The sequence below is a fragment of the Chiloscyllium plagiosum genome, unplaced genomic scaffold, assembly GCF_037043375.1.
Source record: "Chiloscyllium plagiosum isolate Xiang-an unplaced genomic scaffold, Cpla_swu_hap1 HiC_scaffold_7, whole genome shotgun sequence".
Lineage (NCBI taxonomy): Eukaryota > Metazoa > Chordata > Chondrichthyes > Orectolobiformes > Hemiscylliidae > Chiloscyllium > Chiloscyllium plagiosum.
Window position 1 is genome coordinate 51,509,422 of NW_028270145.1, and position 20,823 is coordinate 51,530,244.

At 42.7% G+C, this 20,823-nt stretch overlaps 1 protein-coding gene across 3 annotated transcripts in view; it reads left to right on the forward strand.

Moving 5' to 3' along the window:
* Nucleotides 1-20,823, forward strand: part of LOC122551543 (N-chimaerin) — a 233,394-nt gene that overhangs the window by 64,414 nt on the left and 148,157 nt on the right. For 2 of the 3 annotated variants that reach the window (XM_043693573.2, XM_087989005.1), the window contains exon 6: nt 17,895-18,008. The exons of the other annotated variant lie outside the window; for it this stretch is intronic. In XM_043693573.2, the coding sequence (XP_043549508.1) occupies nt 17,895-18,008 (114 nt within the window). The remainder of the gene's footprint in view (nt 1-17,894; nt 18,009-20,823) is intronic. 3 annotated transcript variants of the gene reach the window in all.

The following is a 20,823-nucleotide window of genomic DNA, read 5'->3' on the forward strand; positions in this document are numbered from 1 at the left end:
TATAGCCATCAGGAATTCGCTTTGATTTTTCTCACTATTCCAGCTATTATGAGATATGAGCTTCCTTAGGATCCTTCCACTAACCTCATGTAATGCAATAATCCATCACTTGTTAAGCATCGTACATGACACAGTCCAGATCAAGGGTGGCTTCACTGCACTTTTGCTCGTCTCTCCATCTCAAAACTAGTCTGATTTCCATCTGGTCTAGATCTTAAGAATCTCTTTCTCTGCCTGTTGATTTTGGGACTTAAACACAATAAGTTGGGTGCTTTAGCTCCAACCCAACAGAACACTTCCCAAAATTCCAAACAAGATTCTACTCTGAATTACCCATCCCTCTGGTATTAGAGGCTGAATTGTCCAATAGGCTTTTAAGATTAACTTTAAAACAAACATTTTGACCTTGTGATCTCAGGACGATGCAGCTCCTGTTTCAAGTTTTCGAACCAAATTAGAGTCATAGAGTCACAGAGATGTACAGCATGGAAACAGACCCTTCAGTCCAACCCATCCATACCGACCAGATATCCCAACCCAATCTAGTCCCACCTGCCAGCACCCGGCCCAAACCCTTCCTATCCATATACCATCCATATGCCTCTCAAATGTTGCAATTGTACCAGCCTCCACCACTTCCTCCGGCAGCTCATTCCATACACGTACCACCGTCTGTGTGAAAATGTTGCTCTGTAGGTCTCTTTTATATCTTTCCACTCTCACCCTATACCTATGTCCTCTAGTTCTGAACTCCCCAATCCCAGGGAAAAGACTTTGCCTATTTATCCTATCCATGCCCCTCATAATTTTGTAAACCTCTATAAGGTCATCCCTTAGCCTCTTACACTCCTGGGAAAACAGTCCCAGCCTGTTCAGCCTCTCCCTAAGGCTCAAATCCTCCAACCCTGGCAACATCTTTGTAAATCTTTTCTGAACCCTTTCAAGTTTCACAGCATCCTTCCGATAGGAAGGAGACCAGAATTGCATGCAATATTCCAACAGTGACCTAACCAATGTCCTGTACAGCCGCAACATGACCTCCCAACTCCTGTACTGAATACTCTGACCAATAAAAGAAAGCATACCAAATGCCTTCTTCACTGTCCTATCTACCTCTGACTCCACTTTCAAGGAGCTATGAACCTGCACTCCAAGGTCTCTTTGTTCAGCAACACTCCCTAGGACCTTACCATTAAGTGTATAAGTCCTGCTAAGATTTGCTTTCCCAAAATGCAGCACCTCTCATTTATCTGAATTAAACTCCATCTGCCACTTCTCAGCCCACTGTCCCATCTGGTCAAGATTCTGTTGTAATCTGAGGTAACCTTCTTCGCTGTCCACTACACCTCCAATTTTGGTGTCGTCTGCAAACTTACTAAGTGTACCTCTTGTGCTTACATCCAAATCATTTACATAAATTACAAAAAGTAGAGGACTTGGCACCGATCCTTGTGGCACTCCACTGGTCAAAGGCCTCCATTCTGAAAAACAGCCCTCCACCACCACCGTCTGTCTTCTACCTTTAAGCCAGTTCTGAATCCAAATGGTTAGTTCTCCCTGTATTTCATGAGATCTAACCTTGCTAATCAGTCTCCCATGGGGAACCTTGTCGAACACCTTACACTGAGGTCCATATAGATCACATCTACTGCTCTGCCCTCATCAATCCTCTTTGTTACTTCTGCAAAAAACTCAATGAAGTTTCTGAGATATGATTTCCCACGCACAAAGCCATGTTGACTATCCCAAATCAGCACTGTCCTCATGACATGTCCTACCTGCCAATCTCCCTTCCCACCTATCCGCTCCGCCCTCACCTCTGACCTATCACCTCCATTCCCACTCTCATTCACCTATTGTACTCTTTGCTACCTTCTCCCCAGCCCCACCCCTCCATTTATCTCTCCACCCTGGAGGCTCCCTGCCTCTATCCCTGATGAAGGGCTTTTACCCGAAATGTTGATTTTCCTGCTCCTTGTATGCTGCCTGACCTGCTGTGCTTTTCCAGCACCACTCTAATCTAAACCCTATCCCTAATCAGAACTTGCATTTCCAAATACATGTACATCCTGTCCCTCAGGATTCCCTCCAACACCTTGCCCACCATCGACGTCAGGCTCACTGGTCTATAGTACCCTGGCTTGTCCTTACCACCCTTCTTAAACAGTGGCACCACGTTAGCCAACCTCCAGTCTTCCGGCACCTCACCTGTGACTATCGGTGAGAAATATCTCAGCAAGAAGCCCAGCAATCACTTCCCTAGCTATCCACAGAGTTCTAGGGTCCACCTGATCAGGTCCTGGGGATTTATCCACCTTCATGCATTTCAAGATATCCAGCTCTTCCTCCTTGTAATATGGGCATTTTACAAGATGTCACCATCTATATCCCTACAGTCTATATCTTCCATATCCTTTTCCACAGTAAATACTGATGCAAAATACTCATTTAGTATTCTCCCCCATTTTCTGTGGCTCCACACAAAGGCTGCCTTGCTGATCTTTGAGGGTCCTATTCTCTGAGGAGAAAGTGAGGGCTGCAGATGCTGGAGATCCTGAAGAAGGGCTTATGCCCGAAACGTCGATTCTCCTGTTCCTTGGATGCTGCTTGACCTGCTGCGCTTTTCCATCAATACATTTTCAGGTCCTATTCTCTCCCTAGTTTCCCTTTTGTCCTTAATGTATTTGTAAAAACTCTTTGGATTCTCCTTAATTCTATTTGCCAAAGCTATCTCATGTCCCTTTTTTGCCCTCCTGATTTCCCTCTTAAGTATACTCCTACTTCTTTTATACTCTTCTAAGGATTCACTTGATCTATCCTGTCTGTACCTGACATGCTTCCTTCTTTTTCTTAACCAAACCCTCAATTTCTTTAGTCATCCATAATTTCCTATACCTATCAGCCTTTCCTTTCACCCTAACAGGAATTTACTTTCTCTAGATTCTCATTATCTCATTTCTGAAGGCTTCCCATTTTCCAGCCGTCCCTTTACCTGTGAACATCTGCCCCCAATCAGCTTTTGAAAGTTCTTGCCTAATACTGTCAAAATTAGCCTTTCTCAAATTTAGAACTTCAACGTTTACATTTGGTCTATCCTTTTCCATCATTATTTTAAATCTAATAGAATTATGGTCGCTGGCCCCAAAGTGCTCCCCCACTGACACCTCAGTCACCTGCCCTGCCTTATTTCCCAAGAGTAGGTCAAGTTTTGCACTGTCTCTAGTAAGTAGCCTATCTGCTGTTCCATACCCCCCTCTTCTATTTGATTGACTGACCTGGATTTGTAAGTGATGGTATCTTGCGAGCTAAAGAATCGTGTACATTCCAAAAAATGGCCACCAATCTTGAAAGTAGTGACATCAAGGTTAGTCTGTGTATCAGCTGTGAGGAAACCAAGGTAATGACGAAACATCAACAAAATTTTGCAAAGCAGCATTGATTTTCCATATGATCAGTAATTCCAACATTAACGAATCAACAGCTGCAATTCGACGTAACCATAGTATTAATCATTAGTTACATCAGTGAGATATGGAAGGGAACCGTAAATCTGTCGCAATTATACCCCGCAGTGCTCTGTTTCAGCCATGAGGATTCAGTTTATACATTTGACTCAGCATATAAAGCTAAAAACTTTGAGACACTTTACATCCCCTGATTCTAGGTCTAGAGTCAGTATGGATAGAGCTGAGAAATTCTAAGGGTAAAAAGACCCTCTTGGGAGTTATCTACAGGCCCCCAAACAGTAGTCTGGATGTCGGATGTAAGTTGAATCAGGAGCGAAATTGGCCTGTCGAAAAGATGTTACTACAGTTGTTATGGGGGATTTCAACATACAGGTAGTCTGGGAGAATCAGGATGGTATTGGACCTCAAGAAAGAGACTTTGTGGAGTGCCTCCGACATGGATTCTTAGAACAGCTGATGCTGGAGCCTACCAGGGAGCTGGCAATTCTGGATCTGGTATTGTGCAACGAACCAGAATTGATCAGAGACCTCGAAGTGAAGGAGCCATTGGGAAGTAGTGACCATAATACAGTAAGCTTCAATCTGCAATTTGAGAGGAAGAGGGTACAATCGGAAGTGACAATATTTCTGTTGAATAAAGGGAACTATGGAGCTAGGAGGGAGGAGCTGGCCAAAGTTCAATGGTGCAATACCTTAGCAGGGATGACAGTGGAGGAACAATGGCAGATATTTCTGTGTATAATGCAGAAGATGCAGGATCAGTTCATTCCAAAAAGGAAAAGGATCCTAGGAGGAGGCATGGGTGGCCGTGGCTGACGAGGGAAGTTAAGAAACATATAAAGTTAAAAGAGAAAAAGTATAACATAGCAAAGATAAGTGGGAAAACTGAGGACTGGGAAGCTTTTAAAGAACAACAGAGGATTACTAAGAAGGAAGTACGCAGAGAAAAAATGAGGTACGAAGATAAACTGGCCAAAAATATAAAGGAGGATAGTAAAAGCTTTTTTGGGTATGTGAAAGGTAAAAAAGTGGTTAAGACGAAAATTGGGCCCTTGAAGACAGAAACGGGGGAATATATTACGGGGAACAAAGAAATGGCAGAAGAATTGAATTGGTACTTCAGATCTGTGTTCACTGGGGAAGACACAAGCAATCTCCCTGAGGTAACAGTGCTTGAAGGACCTGAACTGCAGGGAATTTATATTTGCCAGGAATTGGTGTTGGAGAGACTGTTAGGTCTGAAGGTTGATAAGTCCCTGGGGCCTGATGGTCTACATCCCAGGGTACTGAAGGAGGTGGCTCGAGAAATCGTGGATGCATTGGTGATTATTTTCCAGAGTTCGATAGATTCAGGATCAGTTCCTGCAGATTGGAGGGTGGCTGATGTTGTACCATTTTTTAAGAAAGATGAGCGAGAGAAAGCAGGAAATTATAGACCAGTTAGTCTGACCTCACTGGTGGGAAAGATGCTGACGTCTATTATAGAGGATGAAATTATGGCACATCTGGATAGTAGTAACAGGATAGGTCAGAGTCGACATGGATTTATGAAGGGGAAATCATGCTTGACTAATCTTCTGGAATTTTTTGAGGATATAACTCTGACGATGACGAGGGAGATCCAGTAGATGTAGTGTATCTGGACTTTCAGAAAGCTTTTGATAAAGTCCCACATAGGAGGTTAGTGAGCAAAATTAGGCCGCATGGTATTGGGGGCAAAGTACTAACTTGGATTGAAAGTTGGTTGACTGACAGGAAATAAAGAGTAGTGATAAACGGCTCCATTTCGGAATGGCAGGCAGTGACCAGTGGGGTACCGCAGGGATCAGTGCTGGGACTGCAGCTTTTTACAATATATATTAATGATATAGAAGATGGTATTAGTAATAACATTAGCAAATTTGCTGATGATACTAAGGTGGGTGGCAGGGTGAAATGTGATGAGGATGTTAGGAGATTACAGGTTAAGTGAGTGGTCAGATGCATGGCAGATGCAGTTTAATGTGGATAAATATATGGTTATCCACTTTGGTAGCAAGAACAGGAAGGCAGATTACTACCTAAATGGAATCAATTTAGGTAAAGGGGCAGTACAGAGAGACCTGGGTGTTCTTGTACACCAGTCAATGAAGGTAAGCATGCAGGTACAGCAGGTAGTGAAGAAGGCTAATAGCATGCTGGCCTTCATAACAAGAGGGATTGAGTATAGAAGCAAAGAGGTTCTTCTGCAGCTGTACAGTGCCCTGGTGAGATCACACCTGGAGTACTGTGTGCAGTTCTGGTCTCCAAATTTGAGGAAAGTCATTCTGGCTATTGAGGGAGTGCAGCGTAGGTTCATGAGGTCAATTCCTGGAATGGCGGGATTACCTTACACTGAAAGACTGGAGCGACTGGGCTTGTATACCCTTGAGTTTAGAAGACTGAGAGGAGATCAGTTTGAGACATATAAGATTATTAAAGGATTGGACACTCTGGAGGCAGGAAACATGTTCCCGTTGATGGGTGAGTGCCGAACCAGAGGACACAGTTTAAAAATACGGGGTAGACCATTTAGGACAGAGATGAGGAGAAACTTCTTCACCCAGAGAATGGTGTCTGTGTGGAATGCTCTGCCCCAGAGGGCAGTGGAGGCCCAGTCTCTGGGTTCATTTAAGAAAGAGATGGATAGAGCTCTCAAGGATAGTGGAATCAAGGGTTATGGAGATAAGGCAGGAACAGGATACTGCTAAAGGATGATCAGCCATGATCATATTGAATGGTGGTGCAGGCTCGAAGGGCAGAATGGCCTACTCCTGCACCTATTGTCTTCAAAGTTTGTGCGAAGATTTGTAGCTCGGGTGCTCGTTGCTGTGGTTCTGTTCGCCAAGCTGGAAGTTTTTGTTGCAAACGTTTCATCCCCTGGCTAGGCGACATCATCAGTGCTTGGGAGCCTCCTGCGAAGCGCTTCTTTGATGTTTTCTCCGGTGTTTATAGTGGTCTGTCCCTGCCGCTTCCGGTTGTCAGTTTCAGCTGTCCGCTGTAGTGGTTGGTATATTGGGTCCAGATCGATGTGTTTGTTGATGGAGTTTGTGGATGAATGCCATGCCTCTAGGAATTCCCTGGCTGTTCTCTGTCTGGCTTGCCCTATGATAATAGTGTTGTCCCAGTCGAATTCATGTTGCTTGTTGTCTGCGTGTGTGGCTACCAAGGATAGCTGGTCGTGTCGTTTCGTGGCTAGTTGATGTTCATGTATGTGGATTGTTAGCTGTCTTCCTGTTTGTCCTATATAGTGTTTTGTGCAGTCCTTGCATGGTATTTTGTACACTACATTAGTTTTGCTCATGTTGGGTATCGGGTCCTTCGTTCTGGTGAGTTGTTGTCTGAGCATGGCTGTTGGTTTGTGTGCCGTTATGAGTCCTTGGGGTCGCAGTAGTCTGGCTGTCAGTTCCGAGATGCTCCTGATGTATGGTAGTGTGGCTAGTCCTTTTGGTTGAGGTATGTCCTCGTTCCGTGGGCTTTCTCTTAGGCATCTGTTGATGAAGTTGCGCGGGTATCCGTTTTTGGCGAATACCTTGTATAGGTGTTCCTCTTCTTCTTTTTGCAGTTCTGGTTTACTGCAGTGTGTTGTGGCCCTTTTGAATAGTGTCCTGATGCAGCTTCGTTTGTGTGTGTTGGGGTGGTTACTTTCATAGTTTAGGACTTGGTCTGTGTGTGTGGTTTTCCTGTATACCCTTGTAGTGAATTCTCTGTTCGGTGTTCTCTGTACCATTACGTCTAGGAATGGGAGTTGGCTATCCTTTTCTTCTTCTCTCGTGAATCGGATTCCTGTGAGTGTGGCGTTGATGATCCGGTGTGTTTTTTCTATTTCCGTGTTTTAATGATTACAAACGTGTCATCGACATATCTGACCCAGAGTTTGGGTTGAATTTGTGGTAGGACTGTTTGTTCTAACCTTTGCATAACTGCCTCTGCTATGAGTCCCGAGATTGGTGATCCCATGGGTGTTCCGTTGATTTGTTCGTATATCTGGTTGTTGAATGTGAAGTGTGTTGTGAGGCACAAGTCCAGTAGTTTAAGTATGCCGTCTTTGTTGATAGGTTCAGCGTCCTGTTTTCTGTTCTGTATGTCCAGTAGGTTGGCTATTGTTTCTCTGGCTGGGGTTTTGTCAATCGAAGTGAACAGTGCCGTCACGTCGAATGATATCATGGTTTCTTCTTTGTCTATGTGTATATTTCTGATGATGTCCAAGAATTCCTGTGTTGATTGTATAGAGTGTTTGGATCCGCTGACCAGGTGTTTCAGTTTCTGTTGTAGTTCTTTGGCCAGTTTATATGATGGTGTCCCTGGTCGTGATACTATGGGTCTGAGTGGGATGTCTGGTTTGTGTACTTTAGGTAATCCATAGAATCTGGGGGTGTTGTTGCTTTCCGGTTTCATTCTTTGTAGGTCAGCTCTGGTTATCTGTCCGTTTTTTTGTAGATTCCTTAGTGTGTTATTTATCCTATTGGTGAGTTGTGGTGTGGGGTCAAATTCCTTCATTTGATAGGTGTTGATATCTGCAAGTAGTTGTTGTGCTTTTTGGATGTAATCAGATTTATCTAGGATGACCATCATTCTGCCTTTATCTGCTGGTAGTATGATTATGTTCTTATCGTTTCTTAGTGATTTCAGTGCTTCCCTCTCCTTGGTGTTGAGGTTATGTGTTTGTCTTTTCCTTATTATCATAGGTACGACAGTTTGTCTCACTGTTTGTTGTGTCTCTTCTGTCAGTTCATTGTTCCTGAGTGTGCATTCTAGTGCTGCTAGGAAGTCTGCTGGATTGGCGTCCCTGTGGTTGTAGTTGAGTCCCTTGGCCAGTATTGTTCTTTCCGTGTCTGTGAGCTGTCTGTGGGAGAGGTTTGTCTATTGTCTAAAATAGACAGATTAGCCTGAAGAGTGCGGTTAATGTTTGTTCTCTTTTCTGTCTTTCCCCATGTTTTCTCTTCCTTTTTTTTATTCCTTTCTTTCTCCCTAATAATTTCCTTTTTGGCTTTCTCGGCCCGTCTGGATTCGATTATGGGTTGTAAAATTGGGAACATAGCTATCTCTGATCACATGGCAGTATATTTGGAGGTTAAGGCCAAGAGTGAATGGCTAGACTTGCGGCACTAGTGTTTGGACCCTTTTCTTCTTAAGGATTCCAAATTTGTGGAATACGTTTTGAAGGAGTTTCAGGAATTCTTGACTATCAACTCAGGCACGGCTAGTAGTCCATCTATGCTATGGGAGACTGCTAAGGCCTTTGCTAGGGGATTAGCTATTTCCTGTTTGCTAGCCAGAAACGACAGAAGGCGGAACAGCAGAGTCTACTTGAGATGCGGTTGAAAGCTGCCGAGGCAGCACAATTTGCACGGCCTTCGGTGACTAAGTTACAGCGGATCACAGCCCTCTGGGCTGCCTTGAATTCAATACTGACACAAACGCAAAGAAAGAACTTGCTTTTGATAGACAAAGGTTGTTCGAATATGGGGATAGGCCAGGGAAGTATTTAGTGTACCTGACTAGGAAAAAGCGTGCTCCCCAATCCATTACTGCAGTCAGAGATAGCGCCGGAGTCCTGACACATGATGCTAAAAAGATTAATGAGGCTTTTCGGAGCTTTTACTCTGAATTGTATCGGTCTGAAGGTTACGAGGACAGGAGGGCTAAAATGCTAATCTTTTTTTAAGAACCTGGACCTCCCGGGGTAACCTTGGAACAGGCCTCTCTCCTTAATGCCCCCTTGACAGTTCAGGAAATACAGGAGGTAGCTAGGCAACTTCAGAGTGGGAAAGTGCCTGGCCCTGATGGTCTCCCGGGTGAGTTTTATAAGGAGTTTATAGGGATTCTGTACATCTCCAATATCGGCCCTGACAATCACTCTTATATGCATGAATGCCTACCACCATCTTTGAGAGAAGCTAATATTTCCTTAATTCTTAAGAAGGGAGTTCCTGAGGATTGTGCCGCATACAGGCCATCTCTCTATTAAATTCAGATTTCAAGGTTCTGTCCAAGATCCTGGCGCTGAGATTGGAAAGGGTGTTGCCCCATATTATTAAAGAGGATCAGACAGGTTTTATAAGGGGCCGTAGGTCCTCTAATAATATTGGAAGGTTGCTGAATATGGTCCACGTTTATTAGTAACAATTCATTCAGGAGTTGGTGATTTCTTTAGATGCAGAGAAAGCATTTGACCGGGTGGAATGGCCGTATCTTTTTTATGCCTTAGAACAGTTTGGGTTGGGTGGAGTCTTTGCTAGGTGGGTGGAGGTTTTATATCGCCACCCTCTGGCTGTAGTCATCACCAACGGGGTGAAGTCTGGGAATTTTAGGATTGGTAGGGGTAGTCGGCAAGGCTGCCCCCTCTCGCCGTTGTTGTTTATGTTGGTGATAGAGCCGCTGGCAGAGGCCATTCGTCAGAGTATTCACATAGCCGCTCCGGATGTGGGATCGGGGGCACACAAAATTACACTGTATGTGTATGACGTCGGTGGCTCAGTGGTTAGCACTACTGCCTCACAGCACATGGGACCCGGGTTCGATTCCATCCTCTGGTGTCTGTGTGGAGTTTGCACATTCTCCCCATGTCTGTGTGGGTTTCCTCCAGGTGCTCCGGTTTCCTTCTAGTCCAAAGATGTGCAGGTCAGGTGAATTGGCCATGCTAAATTGCCCATAGAATTAGGTGCATTAGTTAGGGGGAATGGGTCTGGTTTACTCTTCGGAGGGTCGGTGTAGACTAGTTGGGCTAAGGGCCTGTTTCCACACTGTAGGGAATCTATTCTATTCTAAAAAATTGAATGTCTTTCACCAGCGCTACCTTTAAGATTTTTGAATATCGCATGGAGAGACAAAATTACCAACAAAGAAGCTTTGCAGAGGACTGGTCAGATGCACTTTGGAATATGATGACAGCGAGCTGACTGAGACTGGCAGGACATGGTTTTTTTGCCTTCTGGACATATGTCCCATAAGAGTGGCAATAGAGAAGATGCTAACAGCCAGAAGTAGGAATCTCGGCTGCAAAAATTATGATCCGTTTAAAGAGGATATTAAAGAAAAGGATGTTACCTAGATTGAAATGGAAGAGATTGTGATGGACAGGAACAGTTGGAGGAGTCTTGTGGGTCCTGCATGGAACCAGAGGATTAAGTCCAAAGAAGCAAGTCTCTTCTATTCTACTTTTATTAAACAATTCTAAAGTCTCGAATTTTAATTACCTTATCTACATAAATTTAATCTTCTCAAAACTGAACCTAACCACTGAAATATTCACATGAAATGAGGTAGGTGATTGGAACCTGGTGGAACCTGAACTGAACTTCATTGAACAAATTATTTCTGATATTATGGATGGTGCCAGACCCCTCAAAATATTTCAAGAAGATAAAGAAGACCCCAACTTATTTTAAAGGCAGATGTGAAGTGAATATTCCAGGTGTGATGCAGCTGGTCAAACCACTCTCCTTTAAGCAATACAGAAATTTAGAATATACAATAGTACAGCACTATACAGGCCCTTCAGCCCTTGATGTTGTGCCAACCTTTTATCCTACTCTAAGATCAAACTAACCTACATTTAACTATCATGTGTCTATCCACAAGTTGCTTAAATGTCCCTAATATACCTGACTCTACTACCACTACTGGCAGTGCATTCCACGCATCCACCACTCTGTGTAAAGAACAGACCTCTGACGTCTTCCTCAAACCTTCCTCCTCAAAATTATGCCCTCTCGTGATAGACATTTCCGCCATAGGAAAAAGTCTCTGGCTATCCAGTCTATCTATGCCTCTCATCATCAAGTCTCCTCTCATCCTTCTTCGCTCGAATGAGAAAAGCCCTAGTTCACTCAACCCTTCTTCATAAGACATCCCCTCCAGTCCAAGTAGCATCCTGGTAGATCTCCTCTGCACCCTCTCTAGAGCTTCCACATCCTTCCTATAATGAGGTGACCAGAACTCAACACAATATTCCAAGTATGGTCTAACCAGGGCTTTATAGAGCTGCAGCATAACCTCGTGGCTCTTAAACTGAATCCACCTGCTAATGAAAACCAACGCACCATACGCTTACTTATCGACCCTATCAACTTGGGTGGCAACTTTGAGGGATCTATGGATGTGGACCCAAAGATCCCTCTGTTCCTCCACGCTGCCAAAAACCCTGCCTTTAATCCTGTAATCTGTATTCAAATTCCACCTTCCAAAATGAATGACTTCACACTTTTCCAGGTTGAACTCCATCTGCCACTTCTCAGCACAGCTTTGCATCCTGTCAATGTCTTGGTGCAACCTACATCAGCCCTCCATACTATCTACCACTCCACCAACTGTCATGTCATCAGCAAACTTACTAACCAACCCTTTTACTTCTTCATTCAAGTCATTTATAAAAATCACAAAGAGCAGAGGTCCCAGAACAGATCCCTGTGGATCACCAGTGGTCTCTGAACTCCAGGCTGAATATTTTCCATCTGCTACCACCCTCAGCCTTCTATGGGCCAGCCATTTCTGTATCCAGACAGCCAAATTTCCCTGTATCCCATGCCTCCTTTACTTTCTGAATGAGGAAACCTTATCAAATAACTTGCTAAAATCCATGTACACCACATCCACTGCTCTACCTTCATCAATGTGTTTTGTCACATCCTCAAAAGATTCAATGAGGATAGTGAAGCAGGACCTGTCCCTCTCAAAGCTGTGCAATCTCTAATCAAGCTATGTTTTTCCAAATCATAAATCCTGTCTCTCAGAGTCCTCTCCAATAATTTTCCCACCGCTGACGTAAGACTGACTGGTCTGTAATTTCCAGGGTGGTCCCTATTCCCTTTCTTGAACAAGAGAATAACGTTTACCACCGTCCAATCATCTGGTACTTACTCCACTGGACAGTGAGGATGCAGAGATCATCACCAAACGGGCAGCAATCTCTTCCCTCGCTTCCCATAGTAACCTTGGGCTTATCCTGTCTGGCCCAGGAGACATATTTAACCTCATATTTTTCAAAATGTCCAGCACATCGTCCTCCTTAACGTCAACCCGTTGGACCTAATGTTTTACGCTGTTCTCACAAACGACGGGGTCCCTCTCAGTAGTGAATACTGAAGCAAAGTATTTACTAAAGACCTCCCCTACACAAGTTCCCTCCACTATCTCTGATCGGCCCTACCTTCAGTCTGGACATCCTCTTGTGCCTCACAAAAGTGTAGAATACCTTGGGGTTTTCCTTAAACCTACCCACCAAGGCTTTCTCATGCCCCCTTCTAGCTCTCCCAAATCCATTCTTCAGTTCCTTCCTGACTACCTTGTAACCCTCTACAGCCCTGACCGAACCTTGCTTTTTCAACCTTAAGTAAGCTTCCTCCTTCCTCTTGACTAGATGTTCTATATCTCTTGTCATCTAAGGTTCTTTCACCCTACCATCCCTTCCTTCATCAGGGACAAAACTATCCAGCACTCATAGCAAGTTGCTCCTGAAACAAGCTCCACATTTCTGTTGTGCATTTCCCTGAGAATATCTGTTTGTAATTCATGCTCCACGGTTCCTGCCTAATAGCGTTGTAATTCCCCCTCTCCTAATGAGATACTTTCCCATACCATCTGCTCCTATCCCTCTCCATGAATATAGTAAAGGTCCGGGAGTTGTGGTAACTATCACTGAAATCCTTTGCTATCGAGCGAACCGACACTTGATCTGGTTTGTTGCCAAACACCAAAACCAATATGGCCTCCCTTCTAGTTAGCCTATCTACATATTGAGTCAGGAATTTTTCCTGGACACACTTCACAAAGTTTGTTCCATCCAAACTATTTGAACTAAGGAGGTTCCAATCAATATGAGGTAAGTTCAAGTCCCCATAACAACAACCCTGTTACTTCTGCATCTTTCCAAAATCTGCCTTCCAATCTGCTCCTCTGTATTTCTGTTGCCATTGGGGGCTCTCTATATAAAAAAAAACTCCCAAAAAAGTGACTGCTCCTTTCCTGTTTCTGACTTCCCATAATGACTCAGTAAATAAACACTTCCCATTGATCTCCCTTTCTGTAGCTGTGATACTATCCCTGATTAGCAATGCCACTCCCCCACCTCTTTTACCTTCCTTCCCATTCCTTTGGAAACATCTAAATCCTAGAACATTCAACATTTATTCCTGCCCATGTGATATTTAAGTCTCTGTAATGGCCACAACATCATAGCTCCAAGTGCTGAGCCATGCTTTAAGTTCATCAACCTTATTCCTGACACTTCTTGTGTTAAAATATGCATACTCCAACCCATCACACTGACTGCAACTTTGCCCTATCAACTGTCCATCTTTACAGACGGTCTCCATGCTGTATTTGCCTGTTCACCAGCTACCCCATCCTCTGATCCATAGCTCCGATTCCCATTCCCCTGCCAAACTAGTTTTAACCCACCTGCAGAGCTCTAGCAAATCTCCCACCCAGGATATTGGTATGCGCCAGTTCAGGTGCAACCCTTCTTCCTTGTACAAGTCTAACATTCCTCAGAAGGTATCCCAATGATCCATTTATCTGAAGCCCTCTGTCCTACACCAACTGTGCAGCCACATAAATTCATAGAGATACCTCACTAGCACATGACACTAGTAGCAATCTTGAGATTACTACTCTGTTCGTCCTGCCTTTTAGCTTCCAACCTAACTCCGTATATTCACTTTTCAGGTCCAGAAAATCTATTTAAACACTACTGTTGAAACACAAAAGAAAACAGCATTTAGAATAGCAACTATCTGAAAATTCAACTGACTTGATACTGCAATGTAACTAAGGAGCTGTTCCAATTCACACTACATCCCATAAACTCCTTGGCAAAAGGTAAATTCAAACACAGATTCTTACAGGCAGGAGAGATTTCAGAGAGAAGTCAGTCAAGAATCATCTGCTGAAGCATGGAACCTTTCTCTGGACTGCAGCAGGTTCTCAATGTTTCAACTAAACCAGGCTAGTAAAAACCTGAACTGGGAGAACTGGCCACTTCCGTACCATTGTTAAACCAGGCTCTATCTGAGACATTTTGGTACCTCTGTCTTTACAACCTCTCTTTGTAAAAAAAAACTAAGGACAAGATAAGCTTGTTAAATCATACTGAATAGATGCTATTTGCTTTCACTGCCAATGTCAGCTTCCATCATATTGTTGATGCTTGAGACTAGACAGAAAGTAGTGCTAATTGGCTGGATTCGATGCAACATGATTTTTGTAGGTAGAATATAACTGGACATTTTCCACATTCTCATGAAACAGTTAAACTAGGGGTGTAACTAATTCAGGAGCACAAATTTTCATTACTACAACCTGGGTATTGTTGGGGCCTTTATTTTTGCAGTATATGGTACCTTCATCCTTTTCATATCATGAGAAGTAAAACAATTTGGCTGAAGATTAGAATATATGAAGGTAGAAATCTTAGAAAATCTGAAATGGATAATCCATTCAGCATTTCTGGCTGTATGTGATTGCAAATACTTCAGTCATTTTTTTTCCTCACTGATCTGAGCTTTTCCACCATTAAGGATGAAGATGTCTGTGAAGCTTTTTGTGTTCAAATTAAATATTTGCTTGCTGACCATTCATAACCGTTGCAATAATACAGAGCTTGATTTCATTGTTGTGGAAACACTTAGTTCTAGCTACAGCATTTTTTTTTGTTATTTAACATGTTGTGATGTCAGTAGCTAGATACTTTTTAGGCATGCCTAACTGCTACACTTCCATTGAAGCAATGTTGATCCCCTGGCTTCTTGCAAATGGTAATTTGAAGGATCTGCTTGACCATTAGGTTAGAGATTATACTCCCAGACAGTGTTTAATTTATTTAAATGTGAGGTGCTGCATTTTTGGTAAGATAATTCAGAGCAGGACTTGCACACTTGGTCCTGGGAATGTTGCCAAACAAAGAGAACTTGGGATGGAGGTTCATAACTCATTGGAAGTGGAGCCACAGGTAGACAACATACTGAAGAAAGAGTTTGCTACACTTGGCTTCATTGGTCAGTGTATTGAGTATCGGGGTTGCGAGGTCATGCTGCATTGGTTAGGCCATTTTTGGAATATTGTGTTCAATTCTGGTCTCCCTGCTTTAGGAAAGATGTTGTGAAACTTGAAAGGGTTCAGAAAAGATTTATATGATGGAGCCGTGATTGGAGGGTTTCAGCTATAGGGACAACCTGATTTGACTGAGACTACTTTCTCAGAAGTGTTGGAGGCTAACGGGTAACTTTATAGAAGTTTATAAAATCACAAGGGGCATAGATAGGCCAAGGTGTTTTCCCCAGGGTAGGGGATTCTAGAACTAGAGGGCATAGGTTTAAGGTGAGAGGGGAAAAATTTAAAAGGGGCCTAAAGAGCAACTTTTTCACCCAGAGGGTGATGCATGTATGGAATGAGCTGCCAGAGTAAGTGGTGGAGGCTGGTACAATTATGGTATTTAAAAGGCATTTGGGTGGGTATATGAATAGGAAGGGTTTAAAGGGGTATGGGCCAAATGCTGGCAAATGGAACTAGATTCGTTTAGGATGGTTGGTTGGCATGGATGAGTTGGACCAAAGGGTCTGTTTCCGTGTTTTATATCTCTACAACTCTATTGATGGCCCTCAGTACTTTGTGATCCAATATTCTGAGCTGCTTGATAAATCTGTTTCCCATTTGACATGATGCGAATGCCACACAACTTAATGGAGGATATCCTCATAGCGCAGTGAGGACTTTCATGTCTGTACTACTCCGACCAAACTATCATGGACAGGTGCATCCGTGATAGTTGGATTGATGAATGCAAGGTCAAATAGGTTTTTCTCTCATGTTGATTTCCTTACCTTATGAAGCAAGCTTAATCCAACAGATATGACATCGTGACTCTGACTCTGCCATCTCAATCAATTGTGATGGAACTGAGCCATTTTGATAGGGGACTTTAAAATCCAGAAATAAGAGTACATTCTGCATCCTTGATACTTTGTGCTTCTTCTAATGGGTGTTCTACGTGGAGCAGTTCTGATTCTTTAGCTGAGGGAGGGTGGTAGTGATAATCATCCGATAAACACCTCATGCATCATGACGGGCGGCACGGTGGCACAGTGGTTAGCATTGCTGCCTCACAGCGTCAGAGACCCGGGTTCAATTCCGGCCTCAGGCGACTGATTGTGTGGAGTTTGCACATTCTCCCTATGTCTGCATGGGTTTCCTCCGGATGCTCCAGTTTCCTTTCACAGTCCAAAAATGTGCAGATTAGGTGAATTGGCCATGTTAAATTGCCCGTAGTGTTAGATGAAGGGGTAAACGTAGGGGAATGGATCTGGGTGGGTTGCGGGTCGGTGTAGACTTGTTCTAAACCTTATGGGCTCCAGAGTCATCCCTTCTTCGCTATATACTACCGTCGCCATGTCTGGTGCACCTTCCTGCTGCTGGGATAATTCATATCCACAGAGATGATGGAGAAGCCTGGTACTTTAGCTGTGAAGTAAGATTCAGCGAGTATGATTCTGTTAGGCTGTTGCTTCATTATTCTTTGAGACAATTCTCCCAATATTGTCACAAGTTCTGAGCTGCTGGGGAGGAGAACTTTGTGGGTCAACGAAGCAGAGTGTTCTTTTCTTATTTCTGGTACCTAGGATGACGTTGGATTACACATCCATTTTTTTTTTTTCAAGCCTACTTTAGTGGGTTTATACAAGTCACTTGCCAGGGCATTTCACAGACCATTAAGAATCGCGCACATTGCTGAGAGCCTAGCATTGCACACAAGTTAGACTGGGTAAGACAACAGTTTTGTTTCCTAAAAGAAATTGGTGAACCAGATCAGATTAAAATTAGCAGAAATCTGATAATTCCATGTTTCCCACTAGTGAGACAATAATTAATTGAATTTAAATTTCCAGGTGGAATGATTTTAGTATCTTGAGCTTTAGTCCAGGCTTCTGGATTATTGTCCAGTGACATTTACTATTATGTTGCTATTCCTTTGAAAATGTATAGGTTCCCTCTAAAATTCCTTAGGGCAATTTCAGTTGTATGTTATAGATCACCACTTCTAAAACTAACTGGCTTTGTTTTTGGTGTTTGGGACGTGGTCAGTGTAATAACTAATGGGACATTTAAGGTCTTGTCTTAAGACCTGTTCATCTGCACAATCTTGGGGCAACAGTTTCTGGAATTATGTTTACATCTATTCATCTTGTGGTTTTAGTCTTTAGGCTACTATGTTTTGTAGATTCTTTGAATATTGTTCCCTTATTTGCATTAATTTTTCCTGTAGGTGTCTTTGGATGAAGAGACCTAAAATAGTGTTCAGTTATTAATCCTGATTTGTCTGGCAAATAAATTTTCTAGAAGACAGCCACATGACTTCCAGGATAGTGTAGTTATTACATTTTATAACATACTTTCATTATTTTCTATAAACAGGTTTCATGGAATGATTTCACGAGAAGCAGCAGATCAGCTGCTGAGCCTAGCAGAAGGCAGTTATATTATTCGGGAAAGTCAACGTCAGTCTGGTACCTATACGCTGGCACTGCGGTTAGTGGTGATTTTAATAATTAAATGCAGTGTAAAGTGAAGCCTTAATACATAAGTTATGATTTAAACAAGTGTGATGGTAGAAATAAAGATTTTGTGTGTTTGTATTTGCGATTTACATTCTGACTAGATAATTGCTATTTCCTGTATCTTCAATTAATAAACTAGTTGAATCTTCAGGTTTTTATTGACGAGCTGACATTCGACTTTTTCATTATATCCATCCATTTCTTAGCTGTGATATCTGAACTTTTAGTGTGACCTTTATTATTTGTAATAGTACTCAGTAGTATGACTTGCTGTATTGTTGCACATTTTAGATTTCTCGAAGTCGGTATTAAATTTGGAATGATTTTTTTTTTCAAAATTGCAATAACTCATTCTTGATCTAGATAATTATACAGTCAACTCTCAGCAAAATGAGGAAGTACATCCGACACAATTGTCCAAGTTCTTCCAGTTTCAGACAAATCGGAACGAATGTATCAGATGTCCTTCAGAGTGAACAAGTGCAGGCTCTTATTTTGTTGTTCGAGAAACTCCAGTTATTCTTGTACTTTGCAAGGAGACTTTTTAAATGGAATAGTTTCCCAAAGAAACTAAGAGTATTGGTTCATCACTAATTAAAGATGCAGGCACACAGTATATTTTTATTATAAGTAGCACTAGTAGGGCTTTAGATTAGATTACAAGGAACATAAGATATAGGAGCAGAATTAGGCCATTTTGCCCCCTGACTCTGTTCACTATTCAAACACAGCTGTTCTGTTTCTCAACCCCATTCTCCTGTCTGCTCTCAGTAACATTTGATCCCCTTACCAATCAAGAAGCTGTCTCTCTCTATCTTAAACACACTCAGTAGCTTGGCCTTCACAGCCTTCCATGGCAATGAATTCCACAGATTCATCACTTTTTGGCTGGAAAATTTGATTATGTATCCTGTAAGTTCTAAAAGGTCGACTCTTCACTCTGAGGTTGTACCCTTGGATCCCATTTTCTCCAAGATGTGGAAGCATTTTCTCCCATGTCCAATCCATCCAGGTTTTTCAGTATTCTAAGTTTCAATAAGATTCCAACCCCCCCACCCTCATCCTTCTAAACTCAGAGTGCAGACCCAAAATCCTCAACTCCTCATATGACAAGCCCCTCATCCCTGGGATCATTGTTGTTAATCTTGGGCACCTTCTAAGACCAGCACATCATTCCTTAGATATGGGCCCAAACCTGCACATGATATTCCAAATGCAGTCAGCTCAGAACCCTCTTCTTGCATTCTAACCCTCTCAAAATGAATGTTAACATTGCTTTTTGCCTTTGAATTGCATGTTAACCTTAAGATATTACTTAATTAGGACTTCCAAGTACCTTTGTGCTGAAGCTATTCCTCATTTAGAAAATAGTCTACACTCTTCTTCCAAACTGCATAATCGCAGACTTTATTACATTGTATTCCATCTGCCACTTGTTTACCCACTTTCTTAGCCTATCTAAATCCGTCTGCAGCTCCCCACATCATCAAAGCTATCTCTCTTTGTACATACCTTTTTCATCTGCAAACTTAGCAACAATATCCTCCATTCCTTTATTCAGATCATTAAATGTATAACATGAGTAGTTATGGTCCTGACACTGATCCCTGCAGGACTTCACTTGCCACATGCTGCCATCCTAAAAAAATCCCTTTTACTCACTGTCTGCCTTCTGCCAGTCAGCCAATTCTCTATTCATACTAGTACCTTGTCTTAAACACCACAGCCTCTTATTTAGCAGCTTCCTTATCAAAGACCTTCTGGAAATACAAATAGATCTCATCCACTGGATCTCCTTTGCCTAACATTCTCAATAACTCCTCAAAGAATTCTAACAGATTTGTCAGACAGGATCTCCCCTTTACGAAGCCACACTGACTCATTTTTTTATCATCTCCCCCTTACTGTTTTCTAGTTGTCCTCTGCTGGTTTTTAAAGGTTTCTCAATCCTCTGGCTTCCTACTTTACCTCACAATAATGTTTGCTTATTTATGCTTTAATTCAATCCTGGACTTCCCTTGTCAGCCATGGTTACCTCATCCTCCCCTTCTTCTTCCTTGTGATCAATTTCTGCTGTTCCTCCTGCATTACCCCTAGAGACTCTTGCCGTTGCTGCTCCACCATCTTCACTCCTCTTATTCAATTCTGGCCAGCCTCTCCCTCATATCTTTGTAGTTACCATTTACTCAATCGTAATAGCGTTAAATTTGATTCCAGCTTCTACCGCTTAAACTGCAGAGTAAATTCTGTCATATTATGGTCAATGCCCCTTTAAGATCCTTCACCTTAAGATCCATAATCCCAAGTCTACCTCACTAAACTTCACTTAATCTAGAATTACCTGTTCCCTATTGGGAAAGGTTCTTGATGAATCTATGAATGGCTGTATGTGTGAAAGTGGGTGGTTAGGTAGGTGAGGTTGCAAGTAGGCTAGGAAAGGTAATTGGTGTTTAACATGGTTGGAAGAGGTACTTGGAGATGTCAGCTGAAGTAATTGCAGGTGGGGTGGGGCAGGGGTGGGTGGAGAAAGGAGTGGAGTGGAGGGAGTGGGTAGTATGATGAGGTTGGGAGTTATACTAGATCTTAATCATGGGTAGCTATCCATTAAGTATGTCAATGCTGTATTTATGGAGAATCCCAGAGAGCAAGGAATTGTTGGAAATTCAGACATCCCAGGCAAATCGGTGCACAGGGGCTTCTGACGGGCATATTGCATTCTGTGTTCTGTCCAAAAAGGATTTCATGTTGCATGTTATTCCGTTACATTTTTCAGCAGGCTCTTCAAC